The following is a 22046-nucleotide window of genomic DNA, read 5'->3' as shown; positions in this document are numbered from 1 at the left end:
TGTCTTAAACTACAACTTACAATAATTCACCGCAATCCCCCCCCCCCCCCCCCCCCCCCCCCACCCCTTATTTAGAGCAACCTTGAATAACTCACACTATTATAAACAATACTATATAAAATGTTAAAATACATTACAAGTAACCACTAATGAGTGTAAACATTGTTAATTTTGAGACGTGCAACTGTGCAACCTACCAGAGGATTGTCGAGTTCTCATTAAATGTTCAATTAATATGATATGACTCCCTCTCTATGACGGCAGGCTCTCTGCAAAGATCTGCACCATAAGATTGACGTGCTAGACGATGAGCGCTACGACATTGACGCCAAAAATAACAAGGAGGTGTATATTATTTCACATTCATTTGATTTACATGTACATGTGTATTTAATTCTGTTTTTACTTTATGGATGGGTTCACTGTTTTTTTGTATGATAATTATGCAGCATTATAATTACCGTATGTTATTATAACTTACCAGTAACATGTAGAATTTAAAGCATTAAGATAAGATAAAGATAAAATAAGATAAGATATACTTTATTCATCCCCAGGGGAAAATGTCTTACAGCAGCAAGCATGTTTACAATTTAAACAATACAATATAATGAAATAAAAATACCAGAGCATATTACATTTAAGAATTTAAATAATAAAGGAAATTAAAATAATTTTAAAAAAGAAAAGAAAAGTGTATACAGTGTATCCAAGTGTATATAAAGTATATAAAGTGAAACGGTGCGAGGGTTATTGATGTTGTTCAATTTGAGGAGGATTTGGCCAGAGGTGATTTATTGGCAGGAATGTTCTCCCGTATTTGGAATGTTCTCCTGTATTTGGAATGTTCTCATGTATCAGGAATGTTCTCCTGTATCTGGAATGTTCTCCTGTATCTGGAATCTTCTCCTGTATCTGGAATCTTCTCCTGTATCTGGAATGTTCGCCTGTATCTGGAATCTTCTCCTGTATCTGGAATGTTCGCCTGTATCTGGAATGTTCTCATGTATCAAAATGTTCTCCTGTATCTGGAATGTTCTCCTGTATCTGGAATGTTCTCATGTATTAGGAATGTTCTCCTGTATCTGGAATGTACCAGTTTATCTCCTGATAATAAATACTGCTGATCAACACAGAAAACCGCTGCCCCACTTTTCTTTTTTAAATATCTACTTCACTATCCACCAAACTGTCACTGAACATCAGGCAGATGGCAGTAATATTTCCAGGTTGTCAACAGCAGCAGCTGAGAACAAAGTTGTTAAATGATTTAACATTTAACATGGTAAATCAAACATGACAGCGATGATACACAAAGCATACTGTACAATGGGGGAAACTCCACTGATTTACACATAAAAGTCAGTTAACTACTATCAAACAGTGACATATGTGGTTGTCAAATATGAGAAATGAACTCATGATGATGTCATCAGGGTTATCTTGCGTTGAGTTTGGTGACAGAAAGTCAGAGTAACAAACTGGAGGTGCGAAGTTTTAAAAAGGTGAGGGAGTTCACCAGGCAGGGATCTAATGCTGCGTTCACGTTCACATATTGTTCATCAGCTGTGGAGTCGCAGATTTTGGTAATTTCTGATGAACTAAAAACGTGTAAACGATGTTAAAGAAATTGGCTAAATGGCTGCAAAGCCATGGCAGTTGAATCAAAATAAAATGCTACATCAATGCAAACACAATGAATTCAGCGAATGTAAAAGAAACTATAGAAGGTGTTGTATCTGTTCTTTCACTTTTTAAAGAGCAAGACAAAATAAATAAATACACAAGACACAAAAGTAGTCACTTCATTGAAATGAATCGACTAATTAACTATCGATGAATTAACTAGCATTAAAGGAAATCAAGCATCAACACTCCTGAGTCAGAATGACAGCACCCTGTTTTGCCCATTTTGTTTGAAGGGAGCATAACAAGAAGATGCTGTTGGAAGTATTATGGGAAATGTAGGCTCCAGCATTATGGGCACTTGACCCATCAGAGGGACTAACAGAATATCTCTTTTTTTACCATTCTTCGTCTTACCCGTACCTTGACTACTCCTTTAAAGCAAGTTCTGCATGAAGGGATCTAAAAATAGTGCTCTACTATTCTTGTTTCATTGCTTGCTGCCTACCGATCCTTACGTGAGGGCATGAGTCGCAGCCCTTTGAGCCAATCGACTCCGTTACAACAACGCCAGATTGAACCCTTGTGGGCTCGGTTTACAAACCATCAAGTCCTGACAAGCACCTGTCTCTGTTCCTCTGCTCCACTAAATTAAACCTGACTAACATTTGGCTTTGTTCTTACCTCCAAGGTGGTCCTGTAATAATGTGTCATCAGGCTATAAAAGGGTGTCATGATCACACGCATGCAGAAGAGTGGTGATGATAAGGAACAGCAAGGTGAGCATCGGACATGTAAATGCTTCTTATTTATTGTGATTATGTGGTAAAAGTAAAAAGAAAAAAAGATTATATTCGAATTAATGCAAGGAGACAAAACTCAAGTTCTCAGCAAAGATGAATTTCATTAATTTTCAATGTTTTAATCTCTATTTTATTGATGTAGACACTAGAGACACAGTATGTGATATTGGGGTTAAAACAAAGTAGATGCCTATAGATGGACATCTTGACGTAGTCCAGAACTTGCACTGTGCTGTTGGTTCTATAAATAAAGGAGACAAACAAAAGTTCCACTCTAGGTTAATTTCTTCCTTCTGTTTAACTCCTTAACAACTTTATCCAAACTCCACCAGGCTGGCCCTCGTCCAATGTGTGACACCGACCCGGCGTGCAAACAGTGGGTCAGTGGGACTTCAAATTCTCACTGTCACTTCCGCCCAACAGGTGTTGTCTAGATAACAGAAGGAACACACATATTTGGGCCCACAGATGAAGTTTTATTACCTCCTTTGCCGCATGTTATTGAGCGGATGCTCCATGCAACGGTAAATGTCACTGTTGGGGGACAGACAGGAGTCTATTTTAGTGAGCCGTTCACACTCGCACTGCCGCTATAAATCTTATAGATTTTTTCTGTCTCAGAACGTCGATTGCTGCCTGACTCACATACACTTTTCTTCAGTTTGGAGGCTCAAGGAGCTGTTCGGCTTCAATAAGGTAGAGTTGCTTTTGTTCTGGTCTTTGTGGATTACAGTAAACTCGATGCGGTGGGCATGTTGAGGCGTTGAGTTTAGCTCTGAGAATAAGTATACGTTGTTCAGCACGCAGCAGCATTTAAAACACTTACTAACAGTGACATTATAATCTATAAAGTGTCTAATTCAGAGGAGTGTCTTATCTTCACTTTGGGGTTTTATTTGGAAATCATTGTGATTAATATGAACAGCAAATTGAACAGTGTCAGTGTACATGCCTGTGGATTATCTGGCCATTTATCTTTGTTGTCACCTATGCAGAGACTCTTGTGAGTTATGTTACCGCGGCCGCTGGACCGGCACTTTGAAACTTTGCTTACGACACAAAGTACTTTTATAGTTACAGTCATTTTTAAAGATGTATTCTGGAAATATGCATACATACGAAACAGCAAATCAAAGTATGAACTGTAATATGTATTTACATTTGTTATATTATTACATTTGACAAATGTTGACCACAATAAAGGAAACAAAATGAAATGCAATGAATGCAAAATGTGAATTACGACACAACAAAATTACAAAAATATTCCAATTGGCCCTAAAACTGTACTAGGGCAACACATGAGTGAACAATAAATAACTTTGTTCAGCTTTAGTGGGCCAATGAAGGCTGAGAGTGGGTGAACTACTTGGACCACGGAGGTTAAAAAGGTCCATTGAACAGGTGTTAAAAGCTGAATTCACTCTGGTTGCAAGTAAGTGCATTCAAACTTCACAGAAAAGAGACTTTTAATTATCTTTTATTTTTCCAATTCTAGTGCCGGATTTAAGACAATCATGGCTGATCAGTGAGTATAATCGCTTCTGGGTTATTTTCATTGACAGCTTCAAAGTATACTGTAAAACTATGTATGGATTTTTATGATGTAAATATGTGTCTTTCTCTCTCTTGTTAATGCTCCAACAGAACTGTGAGTATCAATCATAGAACATCTAGAAATAAGCTATTTTTCAGTTATCTATTTATCTAATAATGCAATTTAAAAGATAATATATGCAAATGTACGGTTTATATATATTATATATGGAGAGTATTACATGTTTTTTATGTGTGAATTATAGAAAAAAATTCAAAAATCAAAGATCTCCTCCTCTCGGAGGCTGGGGTTGAAGGTAAGTTTTCCTTTAATTGTGATGTTTTTTTAAATGTATTATGAAGAATTAGATGTTAAAGTTCATGTCTGCTCTTTGTATAAACCTCGGAAAATGGTTGTAATGCGTGTTGAGAAATACATGATACATACAGTGTTAATATAATCATAACAATATTCTTAAAGGATTACTTACCGTTAAGTTTCATCATGTAAATGTATTGAACATTCTCGTATTCATGTGAACTTTTGCTGTCTAGAGAGCCCAATACATTTGTATTTGTAAAAAAATATAATTTTGATATTTTCTTCAGATTCGACTTTTGACAGTCGCTTCTCAGATGCTGCAGGAGGAGAGGGAGCAGAAAAAGAAGGAGAGAGAAGATTGTCTGGAAGAACGACTTCCTCCTCTAAATCTGTCTGGTCTGTCTTTACAAGACCTTCTGGTATTTAACTTTATTCACATCTTCCAGTACACTCACTAATAGATTATATTATATTATATTTATAGTTTACAAAAATATTCAGATTTTTACAACATACTTAAAAAAACATTTTTTTTTACACAGGATCTTTGTAAAGATTTGCATCTCAAGATTGACGTTGTAGATGAGGAGTGGTACGATATCAACCTCAAGGTGTCCAAAAACAACAAAGAGGTGAGCTGCTCACGATATTAATAGTAATATGCATGTGATGCATAAGTGATGCATGTGGACACGTCTTTTTTGGGGGACTTTACTGCATCCAATGTCTTTACTGTGAAGAGGGGTCATAACATAAAACAACTAAATGTGAACAAACACTGCCCCCAAGTGGCGGCATGAGGACATAACAGAATCATATGGTTAAAGTCTGATGCACCAATCAGGGACCCAAATATATGCCAGAACATTTGTACTTCAGCTCTTTATTACGGATTTATTACAAGATCCCAGTGTTCATAAATCCATATATATGGATGTGAACAAGTGAACTGGTGGGGACAAACCTAAGATTCTTGGGAGCTTCCCACTATATTGTGTTCATGTAAATTAATAAATAGCAGTGAGGGGGTAATATGGTGTACTTGACTGAAAAAAAGTAAAAAGGCCACAGCGAAATCCTTTTCTATAAATTAAATCCCCGACCAGATAGAAAACATGAACCTGAAGATCATTGAGATCCAGAGTAAGTTCAAGAAGCCGACCTTGAAGAGAGTGAAGATCTCAGCTGAGGACATGCTGAGCATTCTGCTGGGCTCCAAACACAAGGAGTCCATCGACTTCAAGGCCAACCTCAAAACAGTCAAGAAGGAAGAGGAAAAGGTAAAGCTGGCCTTCGCTTCAGCGTCTCACAAACCTTCAGCTCGTGGCTATTTCTGGTTGAAATGATCTGTGTAATCGTGGCTGTTAATCTGTGATCTGTTACGTTTCCACCAGAAAGAGGAAGTTACCGACTGGCGTAAGAACGTGGAGGCCATGTCTGGCATGGAGGGCAGGAAGAAGCTGTTTGACACCTAAAGAAACATGTACTTTTGATTAAGAGATCATCTTATGATGAATTCTTAACATTACTTACTGTCTTACCTCTATTGTATCAATTTATGAATTTCAGGTGGGACCAAAAAAAACAACCTTTAAAACAGGATGGTCTCGCTTGTTGTAATCTTACAGAAATAAAATTAAAAAGAAACAGACATTGTTTGTGGTCTTTAAATTAGGTTCAACATATAATTTTCATTACTGGCTTTGTAACGGTGACTGTTTTGCAGGTCTCTTCTGCAGCCTTGTGGTGGCAGCATAACACTAGTGGAGAAACATTGTTTGTCTCTCGTAAATAAACAACTGCCAGTCGTGTTATCTGCTGTGATACAATGCCATCTAGCTTGTCAGACATTCAAGATATAATGCGAAACAATTAAACAGCATGATTGCACTCTTCGTTCAGGTTCATGCAGTGAAAAGTGTGTCATCCTCATACTCGATACAAACATGAAACCAGCGATTTCAATACAAATAGAACAATCCTGCTGTTGTTTTCCTCCACTGTGTGATCTATTAATCACTTTGCATTTTTACGTGGGATCCAATTTCACTTCACACGTAATTTTTGTTGGATTAAAGCTGCCTCCAAGACAGAAGGGACTAAGTGAAGAAGCATCACATGTGGATGGACCCAGTAAGACTTCACACCTCAGACTTGTGCAAGAATGGTGAGGACACAGGGTCTATTTTAGTGAGCCACTCACATGAGCGCTGGATTCTATATATCTAGCGTCTTTCTGCCCTTCCCGTCTCAGAAAAAGACGCCTGTGAGTATTTGTCACCCGCTGAAGAGGGTAAGGACTTTTATTTTGAAATAGTAGAGAGCATGAATTTGTTACAACACTTGCTATGAATTGAGAGGACTGATGCTACTCCAAATGTATCTGTATTCAAAAGCAAGGCAGGCTTTTCTTTCCCTCTGAAAATGCATTTATGTTAATTTCTGTTATAATTTTGTACAACTGAATGTCAGTTAAAGAAATCTTATTTTTTTTAAAGAAACTCTTCACTGTTCAGGTTTGAGATCAGCTGGCTGAAGTTATTAACATCACATATCAGTGTGGATTGGATTTAAGTCTTTATTCTTGTATTACTATTAATATTAATATAATTATTATTATTGTGTAGTGTCATTTAACTGTAGTGTCATTTAACTGTAGTGTAGGTTTGGAATGGAAGAATTGTGCTTATTAAATTAAAAAGTAACAAAAACAACATGGATCCTACCCTCATGGTGATGATTGATTACTACTTATGAGTATTTTTCGGTTTGACCTTTCGACAATGTCACACAATGTTTGTGTCCTCTGCTTTGGAACTGCAACCTATAGTATAGAGGATTTCTCAATGAGAAGTGATGCATTCTGCTTTTATTTTCACAGTAAATTTTCTATTTTATCCTTTGTGTTAAAGATATATTTAACAGGGGGAGACACATATAGCTGCAACCATGTCTGAAGGGTAAGCACCGTGTCTCATTTACCTCTCATTTATACACCACACACGACAAGACATTCTAAAATGTAACAAATTGCACCTTTTCTCTTTCTCTTCTTGAAATGTGGACACCAACTTCCTAACTGGACAGGGCTTCAGTGAGTTATTAATTCATTGCATCAGTTGTGGGACTAAATATTGCACTTTAGGGGCGACTGTGGGTCAGTGGTTAGCAGGTCCGTCTTCCAATCAAGGGGTTGGCGGTTCAATCCCTAGTCGATGTGTCCTTGAGCAAGACACTTAACCCTGTAGCTGTGTCTACAGTGTATGAATATAACATGATTGTAAGTCGCTTTGGATAAAAGCGTCAGCTAAATGACATGTAATAATGAAACTTTAGTATTTGTTGAATCATATTTCTATTTTATTTTAATGTAATGTTTTTATATTTTATATATTTTATATACCATGATAAATGTGTAAAACAGTACAGAAGAACCAACACCGGGAAATTGTGTACTGTTGGATATTTTAAGTTAAGTTATAAGAAATCTGACATTATAACGTTTTCTTTTCCAGAAACCAAAGCCAAAGATCTCTGCATCCCGCAGACTTTTCTTGAAGGTATGTTCTGTGTAACCGCGTGTTGGATAGTAGTGCCGGAACACATCTCTAGGTGCTGTAAACCATTCATTGTCTGGTTGGCTGGGGCGTAATTCTGTTCATGTATGTGCAACCAGACCAAACTGATGAAGAAGGCCATGACGATGGTGGACAATGAAAAGCAGGCCAGAAAAGAGGAACGAGAGAGAACCCTCTCTGAGAGAGTCCCCGAACTCCAACTGTCAAGCATGTCTCTGCAGGATCTACAGGTACATTCAGATTGTGATCATTACATACTTGTTTTCTCATTATAAATCTACTTTAATTATAAAGCATATCAATCCACATGTATTTTGGCTCTATAGAGGTTCATCATTAAATGACATAACAAAAATGACTTTTCCACACCTACACCTAATGGGATCCAGCCACAAACAATTACTTTTGCTTTTTGAGATATATGTCACTTAGACTGCTGCTGCCAACAAAATACAATTAAGGTGAATGTAATTTAGTGTGTGGTACTCAAATCCTTTAAAATGACATTTAAAAACCTCAGCAGCAGGGGGTCCTGCCAAGAAACACCTCAGTCTGAGTCCACATACCACAATGTCAACAGTTTTAATAGAAACTATCAACAGCAAAGTCCTTGGATTCCTCTGCACATCGTACAAATTCAACAACTTCTGCATGTATGTATATAAATTCATATTATGGTATACTTAAAAAAAACAAGGTGCTTACTTTGAGAGCGCACACACTGAGGTGCAGACCAGTTTAAGATTCAGTGAAAGTCCATCAAAATTAAAAACACATGGCACAAAGTTTTTGGCCATGTTACCGTCATCAGGGTGGTACCCCGAAAAGGTTTGTTGAACGAAGCGTAGTGGACTGGAGGAGAGAGCTGTGAAGAGTGGTATTCTATGTTGCATCGTTTTAAAACCCTTCATCCCAATTGGTATTCAAACGAGTAGAATAAATCAAAGGTGTTTGTGTCCACAGAATATTTGCAAAGAGCTGGTCCAGAAAATTGACGTGGTTGATGAAGAGCGGTATGACATTGATTCTAAAGTGAAGAAAAATACTACCGAGGTAAGCAGTATTTGTGAATAACGGTTTTGATTTCTCTCCTTTTATGTCAACAATATTCATTGGGATTTGGAAGATTTTTTTTTGGTACCGCTGAGGGTGCACCGTTTGTCATTTGTGTTGGAAAAAGATACAGGACCTGTCTCAGAAGATCATTGGGCTGAAGGGCAAGAAGAGGCCGGCTCTGAAGAGGGTGAGGGTGTCCGCTGACGCCATGATGGGAGCTCTGCTGGGCGCTAAGGTCAAAGAGTCCGTGGACTTCAAGGCCAACCTGAAGACTGTGAAGAAAGAGGAGGAAAAGGTAAAGGCTTTAACTAATACACAACATGATGTGGACTTCAATTCAGTTCACTGAGGATAATCCGCTCATTAAGTGCTGCTTTCCAGTCCTGTGTACATTAGATACACAAAAAACATTAAAAACACATAAAATAGGTTACAGTTGACAGTGCGCTGGAAGATTTGGAAGTTTAGCTTAAACAGAATACCTTTTCTTCAATACACATTGTTTGCAAACAAGGTTGCAGATATCATCTTAACTTTGGGGATCACACATTTGACCAACTCCCCCCCCCCCCAAAACTGCTGACCTTTTGCAGTAGAAAGTAGACTGATACAATTGGGAAGAGGTTTTAATTATTATAATTTTTTTAAACTAAGAATGCAGTTGGACAGAATTTGAGTGGTGTTTTAGTCGGACTGAGCTGATTTAAAAATGCTTATCTTTTCACCCCGCAGAAAGAGGAAGTGACCGACTGGCGTACGAACGTTGACACCATGTCCAAGTCCGGTATGGAGGGCAGGAAGAAGCTGTTTAATGCCGGGCAGTAGATTTTGTGGCAGAATTCTCTGTGAAAGATATTTGCTGCTCTAAAACAGGTGGAACCAGTGAAACATGTGACTGCTGTTTACTTTATAATGCAAGAGAATCAGGTAAAGACCAAGACAACAGTGAAAGAGTTTAACTCTGAATAATAATTAATTCAATACATATAGATTTTTACATAATGTATGACATATTGTGAAAAACCTATGTTTTAGCACTTATATGAGCACTATATTGCCTTTATAGTTTTAGCATCTATATGAATTCATGAACTCAGCTCCAGTTTTGGCTGTTCAGGTTACCTGTAGTCATGTAACTGGCTCGCTTTCTGACATCTGCTCCACGTAAACATTAATAAACAGGTAAGACTCAGAGACATTGCAGATTTGTGGTCAATTATAACTTGCATGCCCGTATCGCCAACTAAAGTGTCTTTTGAACCATGGACTTATATAACAACATAAAACACAGAGAAGAACATTTCTGTGTATACTTGTGTTTCTGAGAAAATAAAAAATGGATGTTGGGTTCAAGTGTTCATTGAGTTAGATTAGGTGAGCAACATTGAAAATGATGTGTCTTAGACATTATGATGAGAAGAAGCAGTGTTATAAATTGTGTATCCAATAATAAAATGTAAATGACGTTGCGCAGACTAAAATCCTGTGTGTCCTCTTGAATGAATCACACTATTGTCTGGCGGTATTTCATCATAATTTTGTCTACAATCAGAGATCTTGTCATATACAGCTTTTTATCATGGTAGCTCTCCCTTTAACATCTCTGGTGTATCAGATTATTGTGGACAAATGTTTAAAATAAAATATTGGGGCTGTTTTATAACAATATTGCATGTTTTATGATTTAAGCATAAATCTGATGGTTACTTGAATAATCAAAAATCCATTCACACATTCTCAATTAGTTTCCTAAAAAAGGTAAATCTTGTTAGTCAAAAAGATATTCACTGCATTGCATTTACTACCTAACTTTTTATTGTAACGTTAGCGTGAAATTATGTAAATCTACTTTTTGTGACACAGGCCAATGAGTGTAAGTTATGTGAAACAATGCAACAATTAGTTAGTTAAGCTAAATGTATGGAAGCCTGGTTTTAACTTTTGACGCGGACATTACATTCTCCCCAGTCCCTTAACGCACCTGCATTAATAGGCGGGTAATACAGCTGGGTTAACGTTAGGTTAAACTGTCCTTCCCTCCGCCTGAAAACAAAGTTGTCTTAAATTGCAGGCATTCTCCTACAGACCCCACAAAGCCCATTCAAAATAACATCAACAGCTAACGGTCGCTACTGTACCTCCTCAAGACCCATGTCTAAGAGGCAACGGTTGGTGGACGGTCACGCCCCTTCATCACCCTCCTTCTCCCTTTACGGGGGAACGTGCCTCCCCGCTACAACCACTCCTAATATGGGCATACCATTCGACAAAGGTACCGCCCACATGTGATATCAGCCCCTCTGATTGGAGGGATGGATTGTCATTCATCAACGTTCAGGGTAACAACTGCTGTACATGGCCGCACATTTACGACTGTTCCAGCTACTTTCAGGCCGGATTTAAAACGCACACAGGGTAAGTCGACATTTTTACAATATTCTGATTGTTTTGGGACGACTTTGCCACATGCCTGTCGTTATGTTTTTTTTAACGTTGGACTTGTATTTACCTTGGCCTGAGCGGCCATAATATAAACGGTATACACTACATAGAAACGCGTCCATCCATCCTTTCAGGCTGGTACACAAGCAGTGCAGCATCATCCTATGAAATGTTCGCATAGTTATTCTGCAAACGATATCGATAATTGTCTTGTGTCCAGCCTAAGAATAAAGCTAACGTTAGCTAACCGCTGTAACGGTATATATATCCGCTATCTGTCACTATAAGACAACCTCTGACCTTTTTGCTGGCACTATCTGCTCCTGATCTCAGATCAGATACACTGATCTGTGACTAAGTGGAGATAATACACTGAAAACTGTAAACGAATGGTAATTAATTAGTATAATTTCCCTTGTTTTTCACTAACTGCACAACTATTTAGTTAATTTCTGCTGAATGTGTGCAGGTTTCTGCTGTTGGTGCTTCGGATGTCCAAGTACAGACTCTTTCTTCTGAGGCATGGGGAGGGGGCCTGGAACAAAGAGAACCGTTTCTGCAGCTGGGTTGACCAGAAGCTGAGCGAGGATGGGGTGAAGGAGGCCCAGGACTGTGGAAGACTCCTAAAGGAGCAGGGCTACAAGTTCGACTTAGTATTCACCTCGATACTCAGCCGCTCCATCCAGACAGCATGGCTGGTGCTGGAGGCCATGGGTCAGGAGTGGGTCCCTGTGGTCAAGTCCTGGAGACTGAACGAGCGCCACTATGGTTCCCTGATTGGCCTGAACCGGGCAGAGATGGCTCTGCAACATGGAGAGGAAAAGGTGAAGTTGTGGAGAAGGAGCTACGCAATCACTCCACCTCCGATTGATGAATCCCACCCTCACTTCCTGGAAATCTACAATGACCGCAGATACACCACTTGTGACGTACTAAAAGAGAACCTTCCCCGAGCAGAGAGCCTGAAGGAGGTGCTGGACAGAATGCTGCCATACTGGAACAGCACTGTGGTGCCAGAGATAAGGAAAGGCAGGACTGTGCTGATTTCTGCTCATGGAAACAGCTGCAGAGCTCTGCTGAAACACCTGGAAGGTATGCTACTGAACTGAGCCAAGCTATTCTAAAAAGTGCTCTCTCAGCTTTTGTGTTTGTGCGGTAAATGCATTCAGTCTGCTGTTGTACGGGCTGCTGTTTCTAGTCATCAGCCATTGAATTGGGAAGGACATATTTCAGTTCCACAAATGGAAAGTTGAACTTGTGTAAAAAGGCCAGTGAGTTTATGTTACATTCGGCGATGGCTATTAAGTCCACGCTGACCTTTCATCACACTCGTAAGCTTTGGATGCTCCTTGCGCCACAGGACACCCCTTAACTTAACACATATGGACTTTTAATTAATATTTTGGAGCTTTTATCAACATGCTTCCGTTACAGCATTCATGTATGTTCGTTATCAAGCCTGGTTGTGGCTCGTATGTTTTGTGTTATCTTAATATAACTTTCCTTATTTCAACAGGTATATCGGATGAGGATATTGCCCGTGTGACTTTACCGACAGGGATACCTGTGCTGCTTGAGCTGGATGAAAACCTCCAGCCTGTGGAACCTCGACAGCTCTTGGGAGACCAGGCGAAGATTCAGGCGGCAATTAAAAAGGTGGAGGACCAGGGAAAAGCCAAACCGTCAACTTGAACACACTTAACTGTCTGATCTGGTTGCCTGTGTGCACTTTTATTAGGTACCGGTACAGTGAAAATTCTTGAAAAGACTCAAATAAAAATATATGACATATTACAATAACAACAGCACATTGTTAACACGATTCTAAGGAAAGGTGTAAAGTTGCTGTATGTGAAGTCGTGACCTGGATACAGAAAGTGTGTCATAGGTCAGACTGGTCCGACAGGAGCAGGAGGAAGTACTGTACTGTACTGTAAATGTTTCAGCGCTGTGTTGAGTTGTATTTTGTGTACGCTCTGATGTTTAAGCTAAATGTTACCACGCATGCCTGTATGGTGACTCTAAAGTGGTTCATTATTTATTTACCTTTTGACTCCACCTTGCTGATTACTTGTAATTTGGTGAAGCTGAAAAATCTTCAAGGAAAAACGCTCCTTTCTAAAAGATACTTTCCTGGTACATTGATGAGCTTTAAGAGTATTCCCTAGCATTTAAACATGTGCCTTCCATATTAACTACGTACTTTTTTTATAAAAGTTTCTTTTAAGGAGCATTAAACAGGTCTTGTGGTGATTTGGTGATTTTAGTTTTTTATGAAAGCACTCCTTTTAACAAATCTTACCTCTTAGAAATTGATTGCCAGGCTGTTCATTCCAAGAATGGGGTAAAACTGAGCCACAGAAAAGCTGTAAATATGCAAACTCATACCATCTACTAAACTGCTGTCACAGTAACTCATACTATTAAAGAGCCTACTCGGTAAGAGTAAGCAATATTGCTGAAGCTGTTTTATCATGAGGTTCATACAGCACATTAACTGTGAAATGAAATAGCTTGAGTTAAAAACACTGTGGCAATTTGGTGATAACTGCTTTATGCTTTGTACGTTTGGGTTTTGAGTTTTTACATTAAGAAAATAAAAATAATCCCCATCCTAATTAAATGCAACAACTGTGAATGGTAAAAATACCATTACTAAATTCACACATGTGCAATTTCATGTTGCTTATGTCACGTTAACATGTTTGAAAATGTTACAAACCACTTTTTGAGTCTGCACATTATTGTCATTGTATGTTACTGCTGTGTGTGGCATTGGATACTTTAATGTCCTTGATGATGACAGCACTGCATCATTTGTGTGTCATGATTGTTTGTTTTTGTTTCTCTGCCACTCATTTTGTACACTGGTCTGTTAGGTCAACTGAGGAGATATAAGTTACGATGATGCATTTGTAGCTACTAAAAGGAAAAATACTGATATATTTGTAATCTCATGGATTATTTATTGTCTTCCCTGCTGTTCACACCTTACCATACGAGAGCCTGCATGATGAAATAAAAGGGAATTTAACTTTTCCTAAAATACTTTTTTATTTCAGCGTTTTGTGTCAATTTCAATCTTCATTCTTCCTGACGCCCGGTCATTTCACAACAGGAAGGCGTGCCAGATGTCACACTGACATAAAGTTGGATATAAATTGTTTAATGGAGCAACAGAAACAAATTAGAGAACAAACAACAATGCTGTTTGAGAAGTAAACATGTGCCTGCAATTTGGATTCTGGTCGCCTTGAGCCCACTGGAAACAATAAACAACTCTGTCTGGCTACCACAGATGGATCCAGAGGAGTGGCTCCTCATTTCTCAAACATTTCTGTAATTTGGCCAAACCAGTGGGGCTGAGCCAGGAAGAAACCCTCTAATTGGATGGAAACGCTCTTCAATGGAAACGATCGTCAACATTATTCTTATTCCCATCTATGTGGCAGGAATGACACCATGTATCCTGGTAGATATTACAGGATACTGTATGGATCACACACTTCGCATGTCATTTCAGTCAGGCATCTTAACTACAGCTGTCATTTTACATTTCTTAACAATTATGCATTCCCACGAGCAGGGGAATGAGTGCAAGAGAACTTGCCATGAATTGTTTTCAGAATTATATAAAATACGTTTTTCATCAACTACTCAGAAAACTGTTATGCATTATATCCAACAAGTTATGTAGCCAGAAAGAAAACCATGCTGACAAAGTAATCTTCTCAGAAAGACTTTGATTTATGCTCAATGTAATTTTTAAAGAGCATATCCTAATAGAACCTATCAAATGTATATTACCGAGGGTAATATATAATCTCAGAAATAATCATGTGTGTAAACTAGAGGAATCAATTCAATTGAAATGTAGACACATCCCTAAAGTTAAACACACACACACACACACACACACACACACACACACACACACACACACACACACACACACACACACACACACACACACACACACACAGACAGAACATGACTGAGAGCTTCAGCAGGCGGGGCTGGCCGCTGCATCCTGGGCTTATAAACCTCTGGTTGCTCTCCCTCTGCTGATTTCCAGCAAGAACAATCCCTTTGGTCCGCCGGCCTGGTAAGTTTGACGATGACAATGTGTGATGCTAAATAACTTAAGTTAATGCAGAGAGAGAGAGGGTTGTTACATGTTTGTGGTCTGTGGCTATTATGGAAGAATTGGAGATTTGTCATCAGAGTGGAGCAGATAATTACCGGCGCTAACGACGACTAAAGTTGTGCTGGTCTCCAAACATGACTTGGTGTCATGACAAGGGAGGCGTGTGGCTCGAGTCTGAAACTTAACCAGCCGGTTTCGATGAAGAGCAGATGCTCTACATTCAACAGACTGTAACTTATCTGTTGACAGAACTTAGGTTTTATGTGATGTAGATAACTTAGTCCTCTACTCCTCTTAGGAAAACTAGTTGACATCTGATTTAATCTGGATACACCACAAATAGACCTATGCTTTTGAAAGGTTGTAAGGGAAGTATTCATATACATATAATGAATCTCACTAAAAGAAATTAATTGGAGAAAAAGCAGAGAATAAGCAGATGTTAAAAGGACCGGACAGGATGTAGAAGTTTCTCCCCTCTTTACGCAAATGTGTCCGCTGGCTTCAGAAGGGTCATCCTCTGGCAGAGGAACAGCTGGACCAAATGGCATTAAATTGTTTATTCGCTCAACAAAATCTCTCTATATACAGTATATATATATATATATAACTCTGTTATCCAAACATTCTAAAATGTTGCCAAACTTGTTTTAATGCAATACAAGTCAATAAATCCTTTCTCTCGATGGTCATCCAGTTAACTCCTTATGAGGTTCTGGAAAAGTTGAAACTGTAAAGCTTGTGTCGTTCAGTATATTTCTGAAGAGGGACAGGAATCAGAAGGCACTGCATCCAAACTGCATACATCAAATAGTGCAAGGAAGACAGGACCTGCATGAAGCAATTATAAGCTGAAACACATGCATTTAGTTGGTATGCCTCTACAAATTGGTGTCTTTGAGGCACTTGCATCTGCTCAGTCTGTGAATATTATAATTTGGCTTAGATTTATGTTGTACATTGAGCAGACGTGTGGTTGTGGAAAAGCAGTTTGGCGTGGAGGACGTGCCAAGTCAGACTCCTATTCCACAGATGGTATTGAAGATAAAGGCTCCAACCACGGTTGTGTGAGTTTATGACCACAGACTCGTTGGGGACTGGACACATGTTTGGGTTTGAGAGCATCTTCTCCCCTTCTCGGTTAAATCAAAGATGATTTCGAGTCGTGAGAGTGAAAACAGCTGCGTGAGTGTGAAAGCACACAGTCTGACGACAACAATACAATGAAGAAGCGATCACACATTTGTTTTTTTATGACATGTTAAGCTGGAGACTTTTGTCTCCCCCTTTGAAAAAGCTGCATCAAATCAGCTTGCTAAAAACACAAATGTCTGCTTGGTGCCGGTGACAAGAGAGAGTGGCATATTATCTGTCCTGAGGTATTTTTAAACAGTTTGAGTCCAAAGGTTCTCGTTAAAAAAAGAGTTTGTGAATCAATTGGCCAAAAGAGAAAAGTATACACATGTACGAGATTCTGCTGCTAATGTGTTTCTTCTGAGCACAAACGAGTCTTTGTCGCTCAAAAGTGTTGGGTTTGACAGAGAAGGATGCCGTCTGCTCGCTAGTTGTGCAGGTGGGACGCTCTAAATAGAAGAGGAAATGGTTTTCCACATCAGCAAATTACAGGAGGGTAGAGGTGAGTGTTAGTGGCTCTGACATTAATGGAGTCATTCATCAGCAATCAGTCGGCCATCAAGGCTGGCTTAAGGAGAAATAACATTCCTATACGAGAATGATTTAGAAGTCTGATTTATTTGTTTGGATATCCAGCTGTTCCTTTTCCACTGTGTACACTTTATAATATTGTAAAAACTCCTTCTCGCAGCCATAGTCCGTTATCCTACTGTCTCCCAGCAGCGTTATGGAAAGGTGAACATGAGCAATCATAATGGAAATTAGTTATTCTTGGATTGCTGCTTTGTAGAGCAGCAGGTATTTCCTAGAGTAAACCATGCTTACTGTCTATGGCCTTGCACCTTGCCAAACGGGGACACTACAACTAACACTGCCTGTGTACTTCCTTAAAAGGAGGCAGAGTACAACATTTCAGCTGAAGGGATGCAGAACAGGGAGTGCACATAGCTGCATCTATTTCCATTAAGTCGAGGAGGAAACTAAAACCCTGCTTGAAATTTAGATGCATTTAGCCTCTTGTGTCACCAAACACATTTTATTCCAGTTTCAACGATCACTCGGACTCTAACATTGTTATCATGGACAAAACATAGCAAGCAAGCAGCAATGTCCACTTTAAGGTACACCTGTCAGCTGATGATGGACTCCTTGTGTACTTTTGCTTATTAAAACAAAGCTGAGCCGCAGAGCACCGAGTGGAGAGCCGAAGAGCCTGAGCGAAGGCCCTGTTGAGCCTGTTAACTCTGCATAGAGGTGTTTATATCTATACTGCTATTTATCTAGAACATTGCGCTGCACTTTTACTGCTTCTTTTTTTGCACTTCTGGCCCAATGCTAAACTACATTTCGTTGTCCTGGTACTTGTGCAACGACAATGAAGTTGAATCTGAATCTGATAGAGATGTTTAGATGCTTTCAAATCTCCACTTTACCAGTCAATGGTTACCGACCACAAAGCAACAAACTCTGCTTTTCAATCAAACTGTACACACACATTTCAATGAGCACCAGAGGAGGTCACCACTACAGTATGTTGTGGCTTGTAAACTGTGTGGAATTTGTTTCCTCGTCGGGGACTTTTTCATACGTGACCATGTTTGGTCATGTGGAGAAAGCAGCTGCGGTTCTTTTTGATTGATTGCAAACGCAACTGTTTATCTATAAGTGTGTTAAAGCCCTTTCTTTATCTTTGAACTCAAACCGTATCTTATTTTAGGCTGTAGAGTTGTTTAAGGGACCTACATGTATATTATACAGCTGTTATTAAGTGAACATTTCAATAGAAGCATCACATAGTATTCACCAGTATAACAACCTGACAAGTCAAATGCTTTACACTTCAGTATGTACCTGTAGTTAAACATCTCCATTAAAGGTCAAAGACAGCTGCTGGCTTCTGAAGTCTTTACTGAAAGACAATATTGGAGAATATAATAATGATGGATTCACAAAAGTATAGATTTACTGTCAAATGTGTTATATTGTCCCTAAAAACCCAAACCAGATGTGTAAAATGACACATCGTTAGACAGGGTGGTTATGTGCTATTTCTTGGTCAATGATCTGTTTGCCTGCAACAAACCGCCCATAAATAGTCTGCGCTATAATCCCCTGTACTATGGCAATATGTCAATTTTAAACATGTTCTTTTTCTTCAATAAATAAAAGAAATAGACACAAGGTGTTGCAGGATTTAATTAGACCTTTTGACAGAGCCAGGCTAGCTGTTTCCATCTGCTCCTAGTCTTTGTGTTAAACTATAAGTCATATAACTCTTTGAGAAATGCTGATTGAATTTCTCAAAATGCTGAACTTTTCTTTTAAATACCCATTGAAAAGCACAACACATTAATTTATACAGAAGATTTTATTAGCACTCACATTAGCCTCAGTTATATGTCTAGCTTGGTGAGCAGTACACCGAGCAGACAATAAAGTTATAGCTAGCTATAGAGTAGTAAATTAGTAGAGATACAACAGTATTTTTTTTAATTCAGTTATTAGGTTTCTGGTTTCCTTTTTGTATCATGCACACATTGTATTCAAGAAAGAGGGAGATAAAGAAAGAGAGCGCTGTAAAGTTACTAATATCCAGCTGCGTGCATGTCTTTCCAGAACATTTCCCGATTGAAGATATGAGACCTACTGTAACTGCCAAACCAAATGTAAATCATGCATCAGAGCCGAATGCTTCACTCTGCCTCCTTTTGATGTCTGATTAATACAATTGCAGACACTCTGTAAATACACCATCATCGAGCCAGTGATTACGAAGCCAGACAATATACAAATAGTACATATGGTGTGTACACAATGATGGTATGAATAAAGACACACATGTAATTATGGGGCTTTTAGTGGAAGGCTTTTAACTTTTGTATTACATACCGAGCACTTATGTCTTATAAGACTTATAATAACCTTCAGTAGACCACTTGAGGAATTCTCAGGCTAAATCCTTGTTGGCTTCAGAAACAAAGGATTAAAATGTGGGCTTAGTGTGATTTAACTCCTTTTGATGGGAAACACTGGCATTAGATACTTCCAAAAGCAAACTGTTTCTTTTTGAGAGCTGTATCCATTATTAACATGTAATAGGTCACGTAGTTAAGCTTTAAAAGTATGGTTAATTAATTCATGCCTTCAATAGTAGTCACTGCCTAAATCGCACATCACATCACATCACACATAATATATTAAGTAGATTTCCCCTAAATATGCCAGAAAACTTGCTGTAAGTGGGCTGAAATAGTAACGTCACCATAGCAGCACTATGATGGGTGGACTGACATTGTGTTTGTGCACTTATTAAGTAAATGAGACATGTTGTAGACATGTTAGTGAGTTTTAGATGTGTTGGAAGGCATATTTTTTGTAACTTTTGACAGAACCAGACTCACTGTGTGACCCCTGCTTCCAGTATGCTAAGCTAAGCTAATTACCTCATGGAGCTAGCGCCACAGCTAACTCCCAGACAGGAGAGTTGTAGTATCTTCTAATCACAGTCTTGAAAATGAATATATTTTAAAAGCCTTATTGTGTCATGGTGTCTTTGTGTGCTTCCAATTACAACTTGCTCTAGGTAGCTAGCCGTGAAATACTGAAATGTAAATGTTGTATTTAGGTATAATGCACAAGTCAACATTTCACATCCATGCCAATGCCAACATCAATATGAATATATATGAGCAGTGTCTGGTGAATGTTAGGGGAAGCACTTGGCCATCGGTAAGCCAACGACGAGTTTCCAGTTGCATGAGAGCAGAGTGACCGTGCAGAGGTGTCAAGAAAAAAGGTGCTTCAGTTTATCCAGATGAGCCAAATCAGTGACAGATGTATGAACAAGAAACTGTCCTGGGTACCCGTCATGTGGGAATGATTTGTGGAATTGGTTCAGATTCATGACAGAAACACTACGTTATAAGAACCTACAACACGCTGCCTACATAGAAATGAAAGGTTTACAAGGTTGAGCATTTGGAGCTTTGAGGGAACAGGCAGAGATTTCTCTCGAAATGAAAACGCCAATATGATTAGTTCTTTCATCTACGGGGGGCTATGCCTTTACATTTGGTTTTATTTCAGTTTTAGAGCAGGAATAATTTTAAACACCTCAAATCCATTACCTGCCTGGTGACTGATGGGATAGCTCTTATGTTGAGGTGAGTATCAGTGTGTGTCTGTGGGTGCGTCCACATTTGTGAAAAAAGTAGGGAAAAAAAGGTATTTGTGTAGCTGCCAGAGTGGTGAGTTTTTTAAGTTTTAGAAATGCAGAACTTTGCTGGCCCTGCTGGACCGGGGCCAATCCAAACAGGCCTGGATACCAACTCTGACATGTCTGCGAGCTGTTAGCCTGCAGGTCAGGCAGCTCTTGTTTGTTGCTCCATAGAGTCCATAGTGCTTAGAAACAGACCAGCCTTTGTCATCCCCAGACCTTAATTGGTCCCATATAAGAACAGCTGTGAGGGAGGGATGGATAACAGTTTGTCTCACGTTTTATTGGGAGAGGAATTATGTCCCTTTGATTAGGGTTGAATGGAATGCAGAAATTCCAATGCAAAATGCTTTTATAAGAAATATTACCTAACAAATGAGGTTCTTCTCAATGACGATGGTGACAATGACAATGCTAATGCTAATGTTGGTCATCGTGATATGATATGATGATATGTCCTCATGGTACAAGGTGGGTACTGTACATGAGAGCGGAGATCACATAGCTGGAATACCTCCTACCATCACTGTGAGGGATACTCTGTGTAATGATGAGAGATGTGGGGAGGAGGGGTGAGTGCTGTTTCGGACACCTGCATCTGGTGGTAATATTACTTCATCCCAAGAATCATTCCATCCTACGATACAAGAATAAGAGTCTCAAGACATGCAAGCAGCTACTGTATAGCGATCTGCAGTGCTTTGGGCTAAACGCTAGCTGCAGCATGCTTGCATGCCCACAGTGGCGATGCTAACATGCTGTTGTTTGGCAGATATGTTTACCATGTACACCATCCTAGTTTAGCATGTTAGCATACTGTTAACCTTACGGTGGCTCTAGAGGGAAGCGTTCCATCGCTCTTATAGATGTTACGATATTTCACTGGTTAAGTAAAAATGTTGATGATGCTGGTGGAGCTAGATAACAATTCACAGGATTACCAACAGTATAAAGATCTCTGCTAACTTTCAATCCATTTTAAAGTTGTTGAGATAAATCCAAATGGAACAAAGCGGTGCCAGCCAGTCTGTTTTTCACCTCTCGTTTTTCATGGACTCGACAGATCATACAAATCATCATGTTTTAGACCATAGCAACAATTACCTCTCCAAACCTCTGAACATGTTTTGTCCACAAGATATTTTGGGTTTCAATAAATAACTGTCCGGGTTTTTCCAGGGAAGGG

General features: G+C 39.1%; 3 protein-coding genes across 17 annotated transcripts; all 3 read left to right on the top strand.

Moving 5' to 3' along the window:
* The first annotated feature begins 2136 nt into the window (after window positions 1-2136).
* On the top strand, window positions 2137-6182 carry tnni4b.2 (troponin I4b, tandem duplicate 2). 14 transcript variants are annotated; one of them, XM_034534987.1, is made up of 11 exons: window positions 2137-2405; window positions 2762-2809; window positions 2898-2953; window positions 3051-3125; window positions 3928-3957; window positions 4077-4080; window positions 4232-4282; window positions 4575-4706; window positions 4830-4919; window positions 5394-5567; window positions 5682-6182. In XM_034534987.1, exons 5-11 carry the CDS (start codon window positions 3947-3949, stop codon window positions 5760-5762), a joined length of 543 nt encoding a protein of 180 aa, XP_034390878.1. In that variant the 5' UTR covers window positions 2137-2405; window positions 2762-2809; window positions 2898-2953; window positions 3051-3125; window positions 3928-3946; the 3' UTR covers window positions 5763-6182. The 14 variants fall into 14 exon arrangements, with proteins under 14 accessions (XP_034390878.1, XP_034390877.1, XP_034390879.1 ...); XM_034534986.1 differs by lacking the exon at window positions 2762-2809 and having other exon boundaries at window positions 2853-2953; XM_034534988.1 differs by lacking the exon at window positions 2898-2953.
* Window positions 6183-6307: 125 nt separating this feature from the next.
* Window positions 6308-10387, top strand: tnni4b.3 (troponin I4b, tandem duplicate 3). Of its 2 annotated transcripts, XM_034534979.1 has the most exons (8): window positions 6308-6580; window positions 7200-7247; window positions 7375-7381; window positions 7803-7847; window positions 7964-8095; window positions 8829-8918; window positions 9046-9216; window positions 9654-10387. In XM_034534979.1, the coding sequence occupies exons 2-8, from the start codon at window positions 7237-7239 to the stop codon at window positions 9744-9746; spliced, it is 549 nt and encodes a 182-aa protein (XP_034390870.1). In that variant the 5' UTR covers window positions 6308-6580; window positions 7200-7236; the 3' UTR covers window positions 9747-10387. The 2 variants fall into 2 exon arrangements, with proteins under 2 accessions (XP_034390870.1, XP_034390871.1); XM_034534980.1 differs by lacking the exon at window positions 7375-7381 and having other exon boundaries at window positions 6308-7247.
* An 842-nt stretch (window positions 10388-11229) lies between these two features.
* bpgm (2,3-bisphosphoglycerate mutase) lies at window positions 11230-14412 on the top strand. Its single transcript, XM_034535026.1, has 3 exons — window positions 11230-11336; window positions 11833-12455; window positions 12880-14412. The coding sequence occupies exons 2-3, from the start codon at window positions 11855-11857 to the stop codon at window positions 13053-13055; spliced, it is 777 nt and encodes a 258-aa protein (XP_034390917.1). The 5' UTR covers window positions 11230-11336; window positions 11833-11854; the 3' UTR covers window positions 13056-14412.
* The last annotated feature ends 7634 nt before the right edge of the window (window positions 14413-22046 follow it).

The sequence above is a fragment of the Cyclopterus lumpus genome, chromosome 6, assembly GCF_009769545.1.
Source record: "Cyclopterus lumpus isolate fCycLum1 chromosome 6, fCycLum1.pri, whole genome shotgun sequence".
NCBI classification, from domain to species: Eukaryota; Metazoa; Chordata; class Actinopteri; order Perciformes; family Cyclopteridae; genus Cyclopterus; species Cyclopterus lumpus.
Note: the sequence above shows the minus strand (reverse complement) of the source record. Positions and strands in the feature narration are given on the sequence as shown.

Bases quoted from the DNA above. Each gene is read 5' to 3' on its own strand.
- tnni4b.2 (XM_034534994.1), top strand. The intron at 4,283-4,574 runs GTAAGTTTTCCT...TATTTTCTTCAG, and splicing joins CTCGGAGGCTGGGGTTGAAG to ATTCGACTTTTGACAGTCGC. The intron at 4,707-4,829 runs GTATTTAACTTT...TTTTTTACACAG, and splicing joins TGTCTTTACAAGACCTTCTG to GATCTTTGTAAAGATTTGCA.
- tnni4b.3 (XM_034534979.1), top strand. The intron at 7,848-7,963 runs GTATGTTCTGTG...ATGTGCAACCAG, and splicing joins CCCGCAGACTTTTCTTGAAG to ACCAAACTGATGAAGAAGGC. The intron at 8,919-9,045 runs GTAAGCAGTATT...TGTTGGAAAAAG, and splicing joins TGAAGAAAAATACTACCGAG to ATACAGGACCTGTCTCAGAA.
- bpgm (XM_034535026.1), top strand. From the start codon at position 11,855: ATGTCCAAGTACAGACTCTTTCTTCTGAGGCATGGGGAGGGGGCCTGG. The intron at 12,456-12,879 runs GTATGCTACTGA...TTATTTCAACAG, and splicing joins TCTGCTGAAACACCTGGAAG to GTATATCGGATGAGGATATT.